Here is a 22,368-nt window from a genome sequence, read left to right as displayed (position 1 = left end):
CAAGCCCTTCAGACTTCTCCCAAACTCCGCCAGGTCTGTTACCTGGAAAACCTCGTCTCAAAGATGCAGGGCAGTCAGAGGAAGTGAGGATCAAAGTCTATCAGGCTGGCAGTTGACGTTATCTGCTCCATTATCTATCCACCTATCCACTATCCTCCTATCCACGTATCCATCTGTCTTCTCTCCCCACCCCTCTCTCTCTCAGAACAAAGAGCACAGCTGCAAAATGACCCCAAGGAATTAGACTTTTCTTCTTTGGCAGAAACTTTACCAAACACCCAAGACATGACACAGAGGGCTGCCAAGGGCCCAAGCATAATGGAGAAATGCTACATCCCGGGGCTCAGGCTGGCTCATGACTCAGTACTGCCATGGTCTCCCCACTAGGAAGGAACCCAGTCTGATTCAGATTTATACTTCACACTAGTGTAGATATTTCTTTGCTATTTCCCTGAAATATTGCCGTTTCCTTGCAGAGACTGAGACAGGAAGTGGCCCTGCTATTTTGCATTTTGTTATGTCATAAGAGAAACATTCAGGTGGCCCTTTTAAAGATGGCATTGTAACAAGAGCCGTTCTTTATGGAGCACTACATAGACCTCCCTCATAGACGTTCAGTGGACTTTCTTTTACAGATCATTTGATGGCAAAGGTAAAATAGAGAATCATAAATATAAAACGAAGAAACTACTACCAGTTGAAGACAATTGCAAATGAATGTGACAAGTCTCTGATATGGTCATGAAAACCCATCAAATGGGAAAAGGCTGTGGCATACTAAAATCCCATTTGCGTTTATCTATTCTCATAAACACGCAGTCTAGTGGTTGTCAAATCATCCTACAGCCCATCAACAGATTCTATTGAGCACTTGCATTAGTCGTCTCGGGCTGCCACGGCAAAGTACCACAGGCTGGGTGCCTTAAACTACAAAAGTTTGTCTTCTCACCATTCTGGAGGCTGGAAGTCTAAGATGAAGATGTCAGCAGGTATGGTTTCTCCTGAGGCCTCCCTTCTTGACTCACAGGTGGCTGCTTTCCCCCTGTATCCTCTCTGTGTCTCCCTTGTTACAAGGACATCAGTCAGCCCACTCTAAGGACTTCATTTTAACCCAATCACCTCTTTAAAGGCCCTATCTCCAAATAGAGTCACATTATAAGGGACTGGGGGTCAGGGTTTCAGCATTTGAATTTGGGGAGGGACCCTATTCGGCCCATAACAGCACCTAATTTAACTCTGGGGCTCTCTAGGTTTTAAAGTAGCTTTGTAGTCTGTGCTGGTTTGACTTCTGCTACTGCTTACGAGAGCTACAGGAAGCGCTCATTGTCCCCATTATACAAAGGCACAGAGACAATCTACCTCGTCCAAGATCACCTGGTGAGTCCTAGCCAACCAAAGGCGGATGCAGAATCCAGGTCTTGCTCCAAGTCCTGTTTTTATTCTGCAGCGCTGCATTACTTTCAGCTCCTTAGACTCAGACCAAGATGACAGCCTTCATATGGACCAGTCAGTGCTGCTAAAAAACCTTAAATGGCCCGAGTCTGAATATATGACACAGCCAACCAGTGTGCAAAATCTGCTTGTTTACCAGCCCGTCCAGGAGAATGTATACCAAATTCTGGAAATGGTCTGGAGTGCCCAGCACGGCCCCATCACTGTTCTACGGGCTAGGAGAGAGCAGAGTGCAAGCCCACGCCTCTGTTCTCCTGGGGAAAACAGAAAATAAGAAGGTAAATGCACAATAAGTAATGGAATTTCAGAAATTCCAAAAGCAGAATGCTGAGCGGGAGAGCATGCATGCGTGCATTAAGGAGTCAGGTTAGGCCTCCAGGAAGGACACAGGTGGGGAGATGAGGCCAGGACCACCTGCACAGAGGAGGGGCAGCAGGTATTCTTGGTTGACAAGAAACAACGCTTTTTGAAAAATTATTCTTCATCTGTGCATTCACAATCTAAGAGGCAGACATCAAATAATTAGCATAATGCTCTAGAAATTAAAAGACATGTAGTCAGTCAGGGCATAAGAGAGCTATTCGTGGATTCTGAACAGCCCGAGAAATGACGAAGTTTGAAACCTAGCATCACTCCAAAACAACCCCCACGCTTGATCAAAGGAACTTTTAAATATATTTGTTTCTGAGTTTCTGATGACGTAAAGTCATTGCCTAGAGATACTGGCAATAACTCATGAACAGAGGAGCACGCTTGTGCATGCATGCACACACATACACATACAGGTAAAGGCTTTTGTTTGTGTATTTAAGACTCTCCATATTTTAAGATTTATTTTATAGAAACAAATTACCTCCTAAGGCCTAATCCTGTGGATCAGAAATTTGCGCGTAAGCGGTAAATTGGGATATAATTGTCCTGAGTAGGAGTTTGCCTTGATTTGGAGGCACAGCACAGATCATACTATAAAAGGACCTAAATTTTAGCACGCCATAAGAAATAACAGTCATTTAACTTAAGTATGCCTTGCAAATGGGGTATTATGATGCCAAGGTCCTCAGAATGTCCTACCTTCTTTCAAAGTACCCTATTAACTTGGAAAGAATTAACATCTGTCAGTTGTATTGCCCTTGATACTGAATTGACACAGAGCCCTTGGCTCCAGGAGCCTCTCAGCTGGCTATCCGCCCTTTCCCGCACCAGGCCACCCCCTGGCCAAGGAGACCCAGCATGGCCTCCTTCATAAGGATCTAAACCCAGGCCCTCGAGGCAAGGAAAGCGAAGACAAGTAAGAAAGCAAATGAGGATTGGAAATTTTATCTCTTAAGCCTCAAATTGGATCAAAATCTACCCAGAGAAGAATGCATCTAATGTTAGGGAAAGGTCAATTCCTCCCAAGAAAAAAATATAGTAAAAATGAATTTGTATATCTAGTTCATAAAAATGCTGGCACAGAGCATCCATTTCATAAAATGCCAATAAAAAGCAAAGACAACTTAAAAAGCTGGAAATGAAGCATGAAGAGATGACAAGATCCTTCAGCCAGTGGTTCCTGAGTCAAAACAGCCCCCCTGTTGCCCGGCGGGAGCACGGGATTCAGCAAGCCTTGCTCCTGCCCGCTGGCTCGGGGTTTATTGAACGGGGCTGCTGGTGCAGAGAATTGCAATTTTCCAGGTCTTTGCTAAGCAGCGGAGATTAACGAGCAGGGTCAGGGATTAACAGCACCAGGCAAGGGGCTTTCTGCATCTATTGTCTTCTCACAGCAAATGAAAACACAATTCCCATTTCTCCTAACTTTCCATTTACCACGTTAGCATCTGCTTTGGTACGAACAGCTTTTTCCAAGAGAGAGACATTCTCTTTTGTCCTGAAATGGAGGCATTCTGAAGCCCGCAGTCTCCTCGATTCAGATCGGGCTGTGGTCAGTGCCAAGCCTGGCTTGGTCAGCTGAAAATGAGAGCTTACTCCAGCTCCTCGGGGTCCTCTGTTTCCTGTTATCCCATTTCTCTAGTCCCTACCTGTATGCACTTTGCTTGTATAAAATGACTACCCAGCTGGGGCATTTAGATAATAAATGATTATCCCACAAATGTGGGGATTGATGGAAAAGAATGAGCACAGATGAGATCAAATTTCCCCCCCCAAATTTATTAAGCCTAGGAAGAGAACCAAAAAAGAAGATATAAATATCATTGAAAAAAATAATTTTTCTATTGGAGGCCAAATTGGTCCCTGGTTGTATGAGCCTGCTAGGGCTGCCTTAACAAAACAGCATAGGGTGTGGGCCTTAAACAACAGACATTTATTTCCTTGCTGTCCTGGAGGTTTTACAGCCAAGATCAAGATGTCAGCAGGGTTGGTTCCTCCGAGGCCTCTCTTCCTAGCGTGTCGACAGCCGTCATCTCCCTGTGCCCTCACACAGTCATCCCTCTGTGTGTGCCTGTGTCCTGATCTCTTCTTACAAGGACATCAGTCATCTTGGCTTAGGGCCCACCCTAAAGACCTCCTTTTATCTTAATTACCTCTTTAAAGGCCCTATCTTCACATACATTCTGAAGGACTAGGGGTTAGGGCTTCAATATATGAATTTAAGGGGGGTACACAATTCAGCCCATGACACTTGTCAAAATGCCTACATCTTCTAGGAAAAAAAAAAAAGAAAGACAGGCAGATGAGGTATGATCAGAATCAGCTTCAAAAGAAAGGCTCAAATTCAAGCTATGGCTGATTGAATGTGGTCAGATTTGCTTTTCTGAGGTTCAAATCCTCCCGTGTTTGAAATGGGGATAATAAGGAATCAAGGCTTGGTTCTCTCTCAAGATGCTTAGAGAGACAAGTAGAGAGCGTGCACCGGCCGGCTTTATGATGTGTAAAGAGCAATTACAAATCAAGGATTAATATCTGAGCTCGTGATGCACAGACTGACTCACCCAAGACCCTCTCCTTCCAGCTCCTTCCTCCACCACCGATGCTGAGAAGCTGGACAAACCCATTCCCAGATGTCCTGGGAGCAGAATTCAGTGGCAGCCCAGGCTGAGGGTCAGCCAGGTGGGGGCACTGTGGCAGGATCTGAGAAGGCAGAAGGGAGTGCCGAGGCTGGCAACCAAACACAGGAAGATCCACCTCTGCCAAGCACGGAGGCAGAGGCATTGGGTCTCTGGGGCAGCCACAGGGACAGCCGCTGTCCTGTGCCTGGTGCTATGTGCCAGGAGGCAGCAGCAACAGTGGAGCTTCTGCTGGAAAGACCTGCCGTGTGGTTGAGCGCTTCTTATGCGCTCTTCCTGGCCCTGCACTGGTCCCAGAAATTCTGTAAGGCACAGACACCCTGTAATAAATCCCTTTCTAGTGAACCTAGCAAGAGTGGATTCTGTTGTCTGGGCCACCACGTCCCACAGGCACGCCTAATTTACAGGGGGCTGGAGGAAGAGAGGGATGTCACATAAGGAAAGGGATGTCCCCATGAGTTTAGGGATCACACAGCAGGCTTTCATTTTATTTGCATAGAAAATTCTTTAGTTCTTGCTGGAGAATAAGTTGAAGGAAAGTAGATAAATAAGAACCCCATCGGAAGCGAGAATCACATCCCAAATGTTTCTTTCTTCTTCTGAGCACATGGAAAGAATGAAAATTCCATGGCTTTATCCCTACCCCACCCCACCCTTAACTATACACTTTTTCTTCTGCTATATATATGGCTGTTAAATTTCTGACATGGATGGTTATTTTTCATAGCGCTTAATGCTTTAAAAATCTCCATTTTTTCACAGAAATGATTCCTGCATATTTGGTAACCTTCGCCAGCCATCATATGATCTTTTTCTTCTCGTGGTGCATCAGCTTCTCCCTCCACACCCTTCTCCTTCCAACGTTTGAAAGTATGTAGCTTTCCAAGGGCTTGAAAATATAGGAAACAAACATAAGCAACACACAGCTCCTCCTTGGCGGGAGTTTTCCCTAATCAAGTTTTAGCCAACTCCCTTCATTCTGCTCCAGGTCCATTTTTTTCTTCCTTTCAGAATTTGCAATAATTTGAGTTTTTTCCTTTCTTTCATGTTACTCGGTTTTACTATTTCAGAAGGGTGGAACCTTCTTGAACTCCCTTTCGCATCTAGCTTCTAAACTTCAAACTAACAATTTTAAAGGATTAAACTGAAATTTTCCCCACCATAGAGAATTTTGTAAAATTGCCCAGTTTTAAATAGAAAGAAAAGTCCAATGCAATCATAATTACAGGACATCTTCAAGGAACCTCCAAGGAGGAGATTCGCCTAATTAATATAGAAAACCTGACTTGCACTCATTGAGTTTCTAGCTCCCCACCCCCATCATTCTAGACAGTCTGACTTTAAAGGGGAAAAGTAACAGCTCAGGCAAATGGAAGGTGTCCCAAGACTCAGTGCAGAAGGAGGAGAAAGACCAAAGGGCAGACAAGCCCTGGGCTCTATGGGATGAATTATCAAGCTTCGAGAACGACATGGAAGGCAAACAGCAGCGTGGATTGCAAAATTATTACATGCACGCCAGGAAGGGACTAGAGCTCTTTGCAGACTTTGGGGCTGCGGGCTTCTCCTCCTTCCCTGCTCTCTGTGGTGCTGCCTGATTAAAGATGCCTCTCTCCAGCCGTGTGCCAGCGTCCAGCTTCAGCTGGGCAGATGTTTCTGCATTCTTCCTGGACCCCTGCCAGCAGCTAAGCCGAGGGGCTGTGTTATCTCACCGGGCACATTCCCACTCTGGCTTTTCAGCCCTGTGCCTCTAATCCAGACAGACAGGCATTTTCATTTGTGGATTTTCAAGGATTACAAGCTTTCTTAGATGCACAAGACTATTGGGTAGATGCGTCTGCTGTGTATACAGAATTTGACTTTCAGCGTAAATCTTTGAGTGATGCCTTGAAAGGGGGTCTGTGAAGCAAAGCCAGAGCCAGATCCCGCTGCAGCTGGGCTGACTAATGCCCGTTACTGCTCAAAATCTCAAACTCGAGGCTGCCACCAACCTCGACTCCCCATCTAGCCCTGCATCATGTGCTTCACTGCGTTCTCACACTTTTTATGTGCAACAAGAAAAAGAGGGGCAGAAATAGACAAGACTACATTCATCCTTGACTTCCCATACTTTAAAACACCCTTTAAACGTTCCCAACATGAGCAAGCGTTGGGTGTCAGAATGTCCTAAGGATGGGGATGGGTTCTGCACAGAGCTACGTGCCGCTGTTCGCAAATATGTACTTATGCATAAACAAAGATGTGCATTGGGTTCCAGGAACTGCCAGCCTGTGGATTTAAACTCCACGCACTCTGCTTTTCTGATCCCACAGCCTCAGTCTTCCATATCCTTCTGGTATGTTTGAGGCAAAGACACATGGCTTCCACTTGCATTTTTTAAATGACACTATCTTAAGAGCTCATGGCCAAGGACTTGCTGGTTTGTTGGAAATAGCTTTTTAGAGGCAAGGCATTTGAAACTTTGGGTTTTATTATTCTACTCATCAGGAAGATGGTTTCACATATTTGTAAAAAGAGAATAAAATCAAATACCCAAGAAGGAATAAAGTTATGTGCTTTCTGGACTATGTAGCTGGGCCACATAGAAAGCCCCAGACCCAGAAGGACTAGCTAACATTAGAGTTCCAGTTTTAGTTTTAAGAATCATTTAATAATAATGTTAGGACAACTAATCCCAGAAAGAAATGGAACAAGAAGTGCTTTCTCAGGTAGTGGAAAGATCCTGATGCTCCAGCCGTCACTCCTACTGGTTCAGTGGGTGAATACCTGGGGAGAATCCAGATGTGGGCTGTGCTTGGTTCAATGAACCATCACTACTGTCTAACCAGGGCCTTTTATGTGACACTGTGACAAGACAGCAAGTCCCCTGCCCTTTGTGCAGGCCATCAAAGCACCCCTCTTCTGGAAGTTCTTACAGACCAAAAATAAAGCAGGGTGTATTATGTCAAGAATTCCAAAAACAGAGAAATTTGCAGTGTCAAGCAACGTGATCCAAAATTATTCAGTTTTGAAATAGTTTTAAAAACACACACACACACAGAATGTTTCAAAGAACCAGCGCTGAAATATCACCCCTTGGAGGATTTTAATTATCAACAGAGAGAGTAGAAGAATTTCTGTGTAGATCAAAAAGTTAGACAGTGATAAAATATCCATTTTTGGTTGCTGTAACTCAAGAGAGCATTAATAGAGACTGATGTCAAGAAAGTGATGGGGAAACCAATTTAGATAGAATGTTACAAAAAAAAGTGTCTAACATCAGTCTATTAGAGAATGGAAGCGTTTCCCGGAGTGGTGGCGTCTGACCTTTCGCTAAAGCCATTTTAAGCTGAACTGAGGAAATATACACCAGGGGTTATATTTTGCCCGCTGTGAATGACCAGGATGACCTAGGAGGCTAATTCCAGCCCAGATATGTAATTGGCAAGATTTTATGGTTTTGTTCAACTTTGAGATGTGTGAACCGAATACGGCTGAACATCTTATCTACAGGTAGTGCACAATGCCTTCTGAGATGCTGTTCAAGCCTTCCACACACTAATCTGGCCCATAATTTCAAAATTGTACTTCAACTCCTCTGTGCATTGCCATAATTTAAGGTGTTATGGGCTGGATTTACAGAAAATGCAAATGAGACATTTTCAAGAAATAACTGTAAGTCAAGATTCAATTGCCGTGGGGCTGGAGAGGGTACACATGGGCAAACTCACACACAATTCCAATCATGCATGGTACCAGCTGGCGTTTCCTAGGCCCACAAGTGAAATGGTCATAAAGTTTCAAAATAAGATTGGAGCACCTTCTGGCTCCAGAATTGCAGTAACAATTTAATTTCAGGGGTGAGGGAGAGCGGACAGCAGCCTCTTTATGCATGCAGGTGTGCCCATTTCAGCCTGGGAGGCCAACCACCCCTTTTGTGTTCCTGTGATGAGTAGGGTCTACACTTGTCCTTGCCTGGAGGGCAGCCACTGGCCGGGCAGCCTCATTGCAAAGTTGAACGCATGCCATGGAAAAGTCCAGGAGGATAAGCCCTCTTTCCATGTTCGGCAGTCAGCTAGTTGGAAACACAATTTGTCCAGATACAAATTGGATGAATTTTCCCATTTTCACCCATTTTGTTGAAATTGTTATATTACTTGTTATCACATGCTCACAGCTGGTGAAATCCTATTCAGATTCTGTCCATTGTACCTTCTTTCCCCTCTACTGCCTCCACCGAGAAATAGCGTCATATTTCTCCTTTGGACTCACAGGCAATATTCCCTTGATGTGGGCAGGAAATAAAATCAAAAGAAATCAAACACTCTATAGTGTCCCAGGAAAGAGACAGCCACAGAATCACAAAGTGTCAAAATTAGACCAGAGCCTGAAGACAACATCGTCCCGCAATGAGGAATTGGGACCCAAAGAGATGGAACGATCCACGGTGGGTGAACCGCCAGCAAACAGCCAAACCACACAACGGCAGGAACAAGAACCTTTGGGGATGCACCCTCCCCTATCTTCATGAGCAAGTTGAGAATCAGACCTGGTTTTCTTGCCAGACTATGCAGCGGAGCAGACTCAGCGCTGCCACAATCAGAGGAAACAGCTAAAAGGAAAAGAACCCAAAATCCATTACTCAAGTGCCCAAGCACCTCAGAGGGGGCTGCATGGAGTCAGCGAACCCATGGATGAACACAGCAAAAGTTTGACACTAAACCTTTCTCTGTTTTCTTCTGAAAATCCTAGGAAACAATTATGGAGGGCGACCACCTGGGAGGAACTCTCAGAGCACTTATCGTGGCCAGAAAATGCATTATGATCTACAACCGGCATCTTCAAGGGCCATTTCTGACCACCCAGCCCATTTTTCCAGCACACTATAAAAACGCATCCTTTATGGACTGGTGGGAAATTGAATTTTGCTGAGCACACATCAATTCAAACTGCCAAAAGGTTCATGTTTGCATTGAAAACTCCAACACCCCAAAATCTAAGAAAGGTTGGAGGCGAGAAGACCTATCCTCTCATTGTGATGAGCACCATTAGCAACTCTGTGCTGTGGAAAATGAGTTCTGCCATGTACAGAGGTCCAGCCCATTGCACTTGGGTCTGTGAGCTGATTGTGATGGAAGGGGTGTGAATTACTCCCCTCACTTCAGCCCCTAACCGTGAAAGCATCTCTCTGACATCTGAGCAGATTTTGCTTTCTAAATGAACGCAGGAGCACGGTTCAATTTTCAATTATCGTAAGGGTCTGGATGAAGGAACGGTAGAGAGAGAAGAATGTGCTTGAGAAATATTGAAGAAGCCACTTGCCAAGCACAAAAATAGCAGCTAGCTTCCATTTAGCATCATCATAAATTACTGGAAGGAGCATTCTCATAAACCTTGTGAAGGAGGCCATATCGCTGTCTCCCCATTTCTCCCTCCGCCCCGTCCCTCATCTGGGGCTATCAAATCAATGCACATTTCAGCTGATCAATGGTTGACTCGATTCCAGATCCCAACAGGACAAAGGAAAGTAGCACCCTGATCAGGACGACTGTGCTAAGGACCCAAAGGAATCCCAGAGGGTTGATTAGGAGCATCTGCCATTAGTTAGGTTTTTGGGAAGCAGTGGGTAGCCTTCAAGGAAAATATAATTTTTTAAATGTCTTATTAAACTAAATCTAGTAAGATGCACATAGCTTTCCCACTCATGACAAGTGGTAATTTCTGTAAAAAAAAAAAAAGTAATAGTAAATACTCCACATTAATGCTGGAAAAAGTGAAGTTTATAAATAGTTACCTTTTAAATTCAATGATCCCACCATATTGGTTACTCTTCTTCCCCCTTGAACTTTCAAAGTATGGTTTCTATTGAAGGGGCTCAAATCCTCATTTCTTTGGGAAATACCTTCACCAAGTACCCAAAAGAACAATTGCCCTGGTTGTGTGGGGAAGGAGAGAGATGGAAATTTGGGGTCTGGTTTGTTCTTAATTAAAAGAAAGAGATGATGGGTCCTGTCTCATATTTTTTTGAGCAGTTGACCTTGAAGCCACAAGTTTGAAGTTTCGTTCAAGGTTCTGAAACTAAGCAATCCAAAAGGAACCTTAATGGAAGCAAATCTGTTCCTTGATGCCTCTCCAGGACAGTGAAGGCAAACAGTAGCATCTCCTATCTGAAACGCTAGCTGGGGAAAGCTCAGGGCTGCATCCGTCATCAACCCGGGGCAGGAAGCCGCTACTCCAGGCCTCTCCGGGAACACCTGGAGTCAAGGGCAGCCCCTTCTCCCCACCTGTCCTGGCCCAGGGCAGCTGGGTGAGTCATCCACAGATGCAGTGGGCCCTAGGAAGGCAGCTTTTCTGGAAAGCCGTGGCATGTGGGTGAGTGGCTTCCAGCCCCAGATCACTGGAGGGTGCCTGACCACACTCCACCCTTGTTTGGTCCCTGAGGCCCCACATCTCAGGAGGCTGGGAGCCGCTGTCCGTTCCCTCCTGCTCTGATAAGCCTGACTTCCTGGGGGGATCTGTGCCTGCTCTGTCCCCCATCCCCATGTCGCAGTTGGCCTGGGCTCCAACAGGGTTCCCTGAAGACCAGCTTGGGATGCATGCAGCTCAGCTCCACCCTCACCCCTTCGCCCTGCCTGGCTGCAGTCTAACTCAGTGCCTCCCATCCCATCTTTCACCACTTCCCTTTGCTCCTGAATGACACCTGAGGAGGACTGGAGGTGACCTCCAAGAACACCCATTAACCTTCACGGGGACAGCCTAATTGCTCTAAGAATGTCACATATATCATCTTTCAAAAATAGACCTGACAGTTTTCCTTCCTTTAAAAATATTAAGCCAACCGATGACACTGCACAGTTAAAATAAAAGGATGTAATTGATGGACTGTTTTCTTTCTTTTTTTTCCTGAAACCAATCCAGAATTTGCATACAAAAATCATCCCTCGTTTGTCTTTGTCAGACTGCAATCACTTACAGTACAATGGGCTACATTTTTCAATTAGGAGGACTGAGAGGGGCTTAGGGCGACCTGGCCCAAAGGCCGGGAGAGAGAAGTACACAGCAAGACACAATGCAATTGTTCGCCTCGGCTCCTCCAACTCCCTCCCCACCCTTTGCCCGCTCTTCCCAACCACAGGGCTGTAGCTTTGGTTGGGTTCATCCAATGGGTGGGACTGGAGGCTATCAGAAGACAGAAAGAGGAAGATCTGGGTATTTATTCCCTTCTCTCCTTCTCTGCTAGGGTTGCCAGATAAAATATTGACTGTTTAGTTAAATTCAAGTTTCAGATGAACAATGAAAAAGTGTTTATTATAAATATATCCCAATACTCCATGGGACACACTTACACTAAAAATTTTTTTGCTTATCGGACACTGAAATATAACTGAACAACCTGTATTTTTGTTTGCTAAATATGGCAACCCTGAAAGCCTGCAAAATTGCTGGGAGCTCAGGTATGTCCCTCAATAGAAGAACGCGGCTCCTGTCAGACTGCCCCCCACGAGGCACCGCTCTGGATTCTGGGGTGTCACTTCTGGCCCTGCCATAGCTAGCCTGAGGTGCTACACTATTCTTTGTGGGTTTCTCTAAACCCTGCACACACCTTCCCAAATGGTCCCTTTGGAGTTAACTCTCTGCAAATTACCCAGGTGGAATGTACCCCCATTTTCTCCCTGGACCATCACTGATCCATTTGTCACTAAGGACTTTGGACTCTACTCACCCAGCATTGCTCTTTAAAATATTCCATCACAGCTCAGATTACAATCTTTAGCACATGTTAAGTGCTTAGTAAATATTTTCTTGAATGAATGAATAAGCAAAATAAAGCTAGCGTCCATACTGTTCGGCAACATCCCTTTTCTGATGATTAAGGACCTAAAGGTCTGCATCCTGCAGAGACAACATTCTCACCAGCAAAGAATAGGAAACAATCCAGCAAGTACCTGATGGAGGGGTGGAATGAGAAGAGAACCAACCAATGGGTTAGCCAAGACAAGAGGTTTAGGTATGTTCCAGTTAACTACTGCTGTGGAACTAATTACCCCAGAATTTAGCAGCTTAAACACAAGAACGAGTACTCTCTCCCCCAGTTCTATAGGTTGGCGGGCTCAGCTGGGCACTTCGGGCATGGAGTCTTTCGTGTTGTCGCAGCCAGATGGCCCTGAGGCTGGAGTCACCTGGAGCATCTTTACCCACATGTCCACCAGCCTGGCTGGGAAAGCTGGCACGTTGCTGACTGGTTGAGCCTCTCTGCAAGTGGCTGCTCCACGTGGCTACTAGCTCCGGCTTCCTTACAGTGTGATGGTTTCAAGGTAGTTGGACTTCTTAAGTGGCAACTGGCTTCTCCCAGAGTAAGCATTCCCAGAGGGAAAAGTAGAAGGGGCCAGTGTCTTAAGGTCCAGCCCAGGAACTCACATGCATCCTCTCTGCTGCGTGCTCTCGGTGTAAGGACTTACAGCCTGCCCCATGCAAGAGGAGGCGACTTAGAACTCCCTCCCCTCGGGCCAAAGGCTGTGTAGCCATCTTTAATCCTCTACAAAGTATGATCCAAAACCAGATATCGCACTTTACAACCAATATATGAAGTGATCCAGGAATATTCGCCAAGTCCATTAAAAAGTAAGAAAAAAATATAAAGAACAGGGAAGTTTTACATCCCTTATTTGGAAAATTAACTAGATTCAAATTAACTTTTTACACCAAAAAGTTTCCAATTATCTATCTGCTGTGCTTAAACCAGGATACCAGTTTAGAAAATGGTGGGAAAAAAATGTACTGTGCCGTGAATGATGTCTGTTTACTTCTTTAAAAAAAAAAAAAAAAAGGAAGTTTAAATGTAGCATCTTCACAGGCCGGCTTTGGGACAGGAATATGTGCAGGCCCCACACTCAGAAGGACCTGGACTTGATTTAATGATCTGCTTAATAATTTTTTTATCAAGGGCCCATGTTTTCATTATTGCCTTGACCCTACAACTGATATAGCCAGCCCTGTCCTTTGTGGAGAATGATGCAGCAGTAGGCTAGACTAGGTTTTAGCATGGAGCCAACAGAACCTACTATCACATTTTGAAGTAACTCTTAAAAAGAGGATTCAGAGCGCATCTGTTCTCAGCTGGCCTAAATTAACGAAAATTGGTCACTTCCTGAAAACAAGGAGAAGCCCACTTAGGAGAAAACGAAAAATTGTACTTGGAGCAAAATAGCTGTTTCTTGATTGAATAGCCCAAACTGAGCCAAATCATCACAATTAATTAGCATTGATCAGAAAATCCCACTCCTTATTGATGAGCCATGCTGGAAGAAACCAATCAATAGTGTTGAACGGAATTTACGTAAGCTCACAACTGCCCCCAGGTGCTCTCCCCAAAGCTGTGTTCCAGAACCACTCGGCTCGCACGCAGAGAGCTTTCTTTGGAGATCTGGGGAGAATTCTGCCTTCAGGGTCGAAGCGAGTTCTGTGGTTGCTCTGAGGACGCCCTGGGAGACCTTTACAGGGACAGCAAGCCTTCCTTTTCCCTTCGCAACGTGGCTGAGAAAGCAGATCTGGCCTGGGAGCGAGGTCCAGTCTCTGAAGACAATTCGGCCCATTCTATGTCCCAAAAACATCCTTTCCCAAGAGGGAACATTAGCATCTCTGCATGCCTTTGTCGTCACAGATGGATCCCACTAATATGAAACCTGCAAACTTCCACCACCTTATCATGCAGCGCAGGCTGAAATTCAAGTCAGTTCTCTCTTCTGAAAAGCTGCTTGCTGTGCAAATTAATTCTATAAATAAAATTGTGAGCATTTCACTTTCTTAAAAGAGCAAAGTGTTTTCAAGCACTTGAGAAATATTATTTCCATACAAATAATTGATAAGCAGAATATGAAACATTCCTATCTCCTGATTGGGGCAGCATCCCAAAAGGATAGAAGGATGGCAATTTTCCTGGTACCAACTACTTCATAGGCTTAAAAAGATCTAAAATGGCAATTCTTTTAGCATAATCTATAACTTGAGCTTTTCACTAAGCCATGTTGGCCTTCTCCATATGATATGCAATAAAATTCTGTCTTCAGCTCGTCTAAAGTTATCCAATATTCAATCTCCAGAAGAAAGAGGGAAGGATGGGAAGAAGGAAGACAGGAAGGCGGGGAGGGAGGGAGGGGGGCATGAAGGGAGAAAGAGAAGGAAAAATATGGATAAGCTCATAAATTAGAATACTGCCTCAATGTTTAATTTTGAAAAGTAATATGGCTGTCCCAGCAATTAATCTGAGATCGCACGAATTTGGCAGAGGCTAGTTAACTAAAGTGATGAGATAATGGTGTTGCTGAAACTATGGTTTCAGCTTGGCCAAGATGTAGGGCTGTTAACCTCAGTCTGTTCCATGGGCTCAGACCTCAGCCCACCCAAGTGGCCAGTTTACAAACAAGACCCCCAGTCAAGAGAGAACTCAGGAGACAGTGTAAGTGGAGACAGCTGGTGTGTTTGAACCGCAGCCAGATGAACAAAACTTTCCTCCTCTTATTTATGTGACCTTGGGCAAATCACCTGACTTCCGGAGGAACTTTGCGTGGCATGGACTCCTTACTCACCTCCCAAGTCTGCCACAGAATGGATCAAAAGATTGTGCCTGAGAGCATTTTAAACTATGCAAATGTATACAGATGTAGAGAATTATACCTGGGAGCAAGTACAAATCCCCACCTCTATTGACAATGCTTCCAGCATGTTTACTCCAAAAACAGTGGGTTAGAAACACTGTATTTATCCAAGGCATCACTTGCACATGGAAGTTATTATAGTGCTCAAGCTGAAGGGCAAAAAGTAATCACTCTTATAACTGAGATGGACAGTAATAAATTCCCAGTCAGCACTAACCCCTCAAATAACCTTCGCAAAGAATCGATTCGCTCATTGAACAGTATCACCCATTGACCAGCTTTGCGTGAAGACCCTCATGGTTTACAGGCCTGGCTTAATAAGCAATTCCAATTTCATGCCTTCTCCATCTGGGGCAATATCAGAAGCTGCCTCATGTCTCCGTCTCTTCGTTCTGGGATACACATGCTTTAGGGTGTTCAAAGCTGACAGCGCAAAGAAAGTATCCTGCTAGTAATATCTGAAGGCCGTGTTAGCATTTCACCCATTCTTGTTCTGAAACTTTTTTTTCTGATTGCTTCAAATACAGAAAAAGGAAAGAAAAAGCCAAGAGAGCCCAGATGGAGGCCAGAGTCGTTTGATCTTTCACCTTGAAAGCCTCGCGTATGTGTGGCATTCATGACAGCATTCACTATGTTTCAGTTCGGGGAAATTCTGGGCCTCGTGCACCTCGTGGTTTTGTGGCTCCAGCAGGAAACTTATTTATCGATTTCTGGTCTGGGAATGGTTGCACACCTGAGAGACTGATAACTTTAGGGAGGGGCTTTCCCACAGCCCGGTACAGTCTGTGACAGTTTGGAGCAGCATATTTCCGAAACACGTTGCAGCTCCACATTATAAGTGATCGCTCTCCCTTTTCAAGGAGGCTTACCTTAGCCTGGTAAGTTTCCACCCAAACTCCTGTTGGGAACTGTGCAGAATCGGCATATTAGATCCTCAGTGTGGAGCAGAGCTTCACATTCCTTGGCTTCCACACCCCTGCACACAGCAGCCGGTCGGAATGCCACAGGTCTAAATTGCAGGCTGCAGGCTTCTCTCTATCCGTCCTCAAACTCTGATCTATCACTTCCTGTATCTGAAGCAGAACCAATCTCACCACCGCTTTGGGCAGTTGCAGACCAGGATGCCTCTGTAGCCTTTCCAGCAACAGTATTTCTTCCTCCTGCCTTTCATCCCAATCTTCCTGTCACGAGGAACAGGAGTAGCCAGGCAGCACCCCCTGCCGGAATTGACCTTCTCTCTTGGCTGCCATAATGAGCACACAATCACCCTTTGTTCCCACTGGCACCATCAGTACCTTCTTACTCCAGGCTGATCTTCCACCCTCGCAAACAAGACCTCACTCCACACACTTCCGCACACCAAGGAGAGGAGATAGCGTCCTAGGCAAAATATGCCCAAGTCAATTTGTAGGTATTGAAAGATCATCATGCACCAAAAACACCAAAAGAAAACTTTGATGTCCACTGGGTGATCTGGAGCCAAGGCAGTGGGAGGTGGCAGGCAGCGCACGCATAAAGTGCTTTGGGAGTAAATATTTGAATTTTATTTCTTATTTGAAAAATCATGTCAGATTAATGGTAGTGTATATATCTATCTGTCTATGAATGCAGATGATTCTTAGTCAATTTCTCTCTCCACCTACTCAACAGCAGAAAAATAAAACTATAGTGTGTGTGTGTGTGTGTGTGCCTGCAAAATGCAAAGGTGACATAAACTTAAATTTCTATGGTTTTGGTTTTATTCAAAACAAGGAGAGGAGAATACCCAGTACTACGACATCTATCTTATTCATCGCTGGCAATCATATAATCATATCAAAGCAAGCTAAATCTTAAGTGCTCCTAGCATATCCCCACACCTACTAGAATTTCTCAAGCCACAACCACTTTCCCCGAGAAGGGGCACACCCACCCATTCAAACATGGTACCTGAGTTTTTGCTCAGCTACTCACATCTCAAAGAAACTACAACTGTGGTGAGGCCCACAGGCAGTGCAGGACAATACCTTCCTCCTGGGCATTTACCCCCGGCCTGGGGTGGAGAGAACTCTTTTATCAGGTATGTCCATATGCCTTTCACCTCCAAAGACAGATTTTTTCGAAACAAATGTATCACAGCCCACTAAGTCGAGAGAAATCCATTCCAGTTTTAGAAATTCAATTTAGCTTGGGTAAGCCTCCAAGCTCTGCAAAGAAGCTCCATCAGAGCTTTATTACTCATAAATCTTTCCTTTGGATTGGAAGCCTCCCAGCAGCAACTCTCCTTCCAATATTTTCCTATTTTTGTACGTCAATAAAGAAATTTAACTCTTGGAGTCTCTCTGAGCAAGTAGCAAGATATGGATCAAGATATCTGGCAAAACTATTGTCTTACAAAAAAATCTTTTGGTTGTGTCCAAATTGGTAATTGGTGGCGAATAATCTAGATTCAGATGGTTGTGTCTGTATTTATAAACATGTTTGAATTTAACGTGGCACCTGAATTGTAACTGGAGCTGTAAACTACTGTTTCACTCAAATAGGGCATTATATCAAGAAACAAATGAAGTTCTTGGCCTAAACTAATCAAATAATGAAGGTTCTTTGTTCGTATAGGAATGAAAATCTCTAAACCACCAAGATTCTAATGAATTCGTTTTCAACTAAAAAATAATAATGACCCTAATAGTTCTGAAAAAGCTGTCTCCATGTTGCAGATAAGATGAAGAACATCTGGATTTGCTGGGTTGTGTATCCAGAGGTTGGTGTCCTGGAGAGGAAAGAGGATTTCAGGGGTGTTCTGGATACGGAGTGGATAAATGTCATATTTCACATCAACAATTACCATGGGAACAACAACAAAAAAAATAAATCTTGGAATCACAAGAGCCCAGATTCCAAGCCAATGGCCCTCTTGAGATAACGTTTAGTACAATAAAATTATGGCAGACCTCCAAAATTTAGATCCCTCTGGAGTTTTAATGCATCCGACTTGTGTCTTCTGTGATCTGAATTAGAATTTCAAGGCACTCATAATCTTCATTGCTTGAAGTGTTAAATGGAGACCTCAACTAAATTTATAATCTCTGAAATAAGAACACTTTGATTTGTAGATGACTAATGAAAGTTGGGAATGTTCGTTTTAAGATTAATTGACTACTATCCAAATCTCATAACATTTTGATGTTCTGTGCTTTGTATTTCTATTCTCCTGGGTCCCTGATCCTTCAACGCATGTAGGCAGCTCCATTTGTATTAATAAGAAATATACATTAAGATAAAAGGTCTCTCTAGATACCTGTGATGGCAGAGTAAAATAATTTGAATTTCAATGGAATGTAATAGGTTAAAAGAGAAATTCCAAGATGATCCTCTCATATGATGAAATTAGGAATAAGAAATTAAGCAACTCAGATTTTTAGGAGGACATTGTTTAGACCACTTCTAGACATATTTACCCCACCCTTTCTTGGGTTGTTATTGACATTTGTCTGTGTTCAGTTTGGGAGGCAAAAGCACAAATTTGATATTATAATAAAATATCTTGTACATATATCATACATGAGCAGCTTTATCTGAAATTAAAGTACAACATGTTAATAACAATTCGAATTTATACAGCACCATTATTTTGTAACTAGCAAATAATCTCTACCTTTAAATATCCGTTTTTCTACTTAAAAGTGAACATCCTGTAACATCTAGAATTATATAAAGAAATGTTTTATCCATAGTATCTCTAATTTTTCCTTTCAATGAATTTTTATAACTCCAGAAAAGACACACTCAGTTTTCACTAGAGTGGACCGATTTTCAGCTGAAAGAACTTCCATGCCTTGGAACGGCAGGAAGTAGCATCTTCCATAATAGCTGATAATTCCGTTTGGTGCGCAGCACTGAGCATGCAGACATGCTTCGAAGGAGCTCTGGGACCCCAGAGGAAAGCCAGGTTGCAGCGGCATCAAACACAAAGGATCTAGTCCTGTCTTGGCCACCACTCTGCCTATCTTCAGACTCCAGGCTCCTTGTGTGTGACACAGGAGTTACACGAGAGCAGCAGTTCTCAGAGTAGGGACCAGGTACCCTTGGGGTGCCTCCCTTCTTTGAGGGAGCCTGCAAGATCAAAATTATTTTTTATAGCACTAAGGTATCATTTGCTTTTTAAAATCTCATTCTCTGACGAGTGCACAGTGGAATTTTCCAGGGGCCACACACCATATGACAGCACAACAGACTGAATGCAGAGCAGCTGCCTTCTATAAGCCAGACACTGAAGAGATTTGCAAAAATGTAAAACATTGCCAACCTTTTCACTAAATATTTTTTTTTTGCTTTGGAAAATATAATTACTGTTCACTTAAATATGTTACTTATGTCCTAGGTTCATCGCTTTATTTTTAATGAATTAATAAATAAACCTTTTTAAAATTTCTCCACTTTAATTTCTAAGATGGGAAACGTCAGTAGATATAACCAACACAAAAAAATGTTCTTTGGGGTCTTTGAGAATTTTTAAGAACGGAAAGAAGTTGTGAGAGCAAAAAAGTGTGGGAACTACTGCATTAGAGGATCTTTGACTATAAAACCCCACAGTTCTAAGGTTGTGAGGCTCAGTGGAAATTAACTCCAATGAAGAGATGGATACGAATCTATGAACCAGGAAAATTGGGAGTCTCCCGTATGGCAGACCATCCTTCTCTGTTTGAGCATCTCTAACTTTGCTCCTCCTCTGCTTTCTGACCTCCTTGCCAATGGTCCACACTGACCCCAACTCACACAGTGAAGACAGGAAGAGCCCTGAGCATCGTGAAAGAACTTATTTCCTTCCGCACCTTCCCCTCTCCAGCTCTGATCAGGACATTCTTAGGCACCAACCCCTCTACTTATTGATGTGATAACTTTTCACCCTAGAGGTCACCACAATGACCCTGCCCAATAGGATGGCCCAAAATGGGTGGGTGTGTCAGGAGGCCAAAGATGAGTGCAGCAGAGAGGAACATTCTAGTACATGAGTCTTGCTCAGGCCTCAGCTCAGAGTCACAACAGAGGATCCAAAGTGGTTTTCAGGCCCCTAAGGAATTTTTACGGCTAGTGTGTGAGATGGGCATTATGCACAATTGGATGAGTAGGCACTAGCATAAATTCCATCCAGTTGGAAGCAGGAGTAGTTTTTCACAAAAGGTAAGTTCATTTTGTAATTAACAAAAAGTAAGAGCACCCAGAAGCTAACCTCACCAGATCATAACTGTCGTCCCCAGCACTTACCAGGGATTTTCCATTATTACGAGCCAGCCTCCATCACAACCGCTAAAGTTGGGGAGCTGGGCTCACACCCAGCTCTGTCTCCTTCAAGGCCCATGCTCTTCCCGTTCCTGGTCACTTCCCACCTCCTCCACTCAAGCCTCAGTTTCCCCATCCATAATATTGGATGATCATTCCTACAATTCAAGGGAGTGGTGGAGACCAGAAAGACAGGATTCAAATGATCTGCTCTCTACAACATACTTTGGTTTGCTGGTGAATCGCAACAGTGACACTCCCTCATCCAGCACCTCCCCTGGGACCAGCACTGTGCTCTGTGTACCAGGGAGGGCTGAAGCACGTTTTAAAACCTCCCTCCAGGAGTTGAGCACTTCACAGTTTTCAAAGCACCTATCTCATTTGATCTCATTTTATCCTCACAACAACTCAGATGATTCTCACCAACCCTAATGAAGAAAGCAGAGAACTATATTTGCATTGTAATTATCATGTTGCCCAAAATGGGAGTCCTCCTTCGGGAGGAAAACTGTTCTTACCACTGTATTTAGCTAGCTCAGTTTTCTTTGTAAAACCAGACCACGGTGCTCACTGTGCATGACTAAATTCCTCTCTAAGCTGAGCACAGACACGTACAGTAGGCTGGTTTGAGCGGAAGACACGATCCACAGCTACCAGGTGCCCAAGACTACAGATGGGAAAAGGTAAGTGCTTGGACTATTCATGTCGTCTTACCATTTTCACCAGATGTCTTGTCTTTTCCGTTGGTTGCCCCAGCACCTTGTCGCTAAAGGCAGGAAAAAAAGAAAAGAAGGAAATTGTTATCAAATATACCCAGGTTTCTTTTTGTCTCTTGCACTATATCAAGTTCTCTGTTACTTTAGCTCAGATAGTTAAGGCATGGTGCTCATAAACTAGGAAAGGATCAACCAAAGGAAGGATAAACTGAAATCGCACAGACTGCCGCCCTCATCCATTATCCACTGCTCGATGAACGCAGTTCACCAGTCACAAGAGAAATTAGATAGAGACTGTTGTCTACGGAGCATAACCTCATCTAAAGTATGAAGGAAACAGCCAAGGGTTCATACCAATTGTGAGAAGATCAGAACTGTCACCTTTGTCACTGTTGGCCATTGCCCTGCTATATTCTTATTCCAATCGCTATGTCCAATGTCTTATTTTTAAATAAATTTTAATCAACTAAAAAAATTTTGTATTTGTAGAGTTTATGCTATTACTGAGTTATTTTTCTGTCATTGTTTATGCCCATCTTGTACATTTTCATTTTACCAGGTTGACCAGAAGTATGAGTATTTTATGGTTCGACTTGAACCTTTGGGCAAGGTTCTCTGAGTGTGAGGTCTGGGGAACTGTATGAATGCATTACACATGTAAACATATAAGCATGTTTCCTCAAAGCTTATCCAGCTACTGTCTTTAAATAACATGATGTTCAGAATCGCTCTAGTCCTTTGAGAGAGAAGTATTTTTTCAGTTCAATTTTCTGGTCATTTTCAGAAAATAAGCTTCAAGTTGAAAAAATTGAAGAGACTGTAAAGTCTCTAACTCTCAGGTGAAGAAAATGAGGCCAGGCAGGGAGCCTGATTTGTCCAAGGTCATGTAGCTAATTGGTGGCACAGTCAAGACTAGAGACTAGACATTTTTGCCCAGAGGTCGGTGTTTTTCAGGAATTGTCATTGTTACATAACTATCTGAATGAGATCTTGGAAAGAGACACAGAGCACTGAACAAGGAGAAAATCACTGCAGGTGACTCCCACTAAGGGATAAAGATGCCCTCAAAATTTATATTCGGGTCCAGGACTTCAGCCTAAAAACAACATCAAAAAAATAATAATCAGTTCCCATCAGTGTTCAATGTTGTCATGAGAAATTCCCAGGTCTTTAGTCAACCCTTGATTAATGGTAGATGATCATCTGGGAAAATCTTGCTTCCAGGTTCTGCTTAGTCTAAGTGATAGGATGAATGATATAGACTTATGTTAACAAAGTTAACCCTCCCTGTATATGCTTATTGCC

At 43.7% G+C, this 22,368-nt stretch overlaps 1 protein-coding gene across 3 annotated transcripts in view; it reads right to left on the bottom strand.

Annotated features, from left to right (window-relative positions):
• Positions 1–22,368, bottom strand: part of PCP4 (Purkinje cell protein 4) — a 60,361-nt gene that overhangs the window by 5,730 nt on the left and 32,263 nt on the right. For all 3 annotated transcript variants that reach the window (XM_070488919.1, XM_070488918.1, XM_014839283.3), the window contains one exon: positions 21,062–21,113. In XM_070488919.1, coding sequence (XP_070345020.1) covers positions 21,062–21,113 — 52 coding nt within the window. The remainder of the gene's footprint in view (positions 1–21,061; positions 21,114–22,368) is intronic.

The sequence above is a fragment of the Equus asinus genome, chromosome 18 (assembly GCF_041296235.1).
Source record: "Equus asinus isolate D_3611 breed Donkey chromosome 18, EquAss-T2T_v2, whole genome shotgun sequence".
NCBI classification, from domain to species: domain Eukaryota; kingdom Metazoa; phylum Chordata; class Mammalia; order Perissodactyla; family Equidae; genus Equus; species Equus asinus.
The sequence above is the reverse complement of the archived record's forward strand: the minus strand, read 5'-3'. Positions and strand labels throughout refer to the sequence as shown.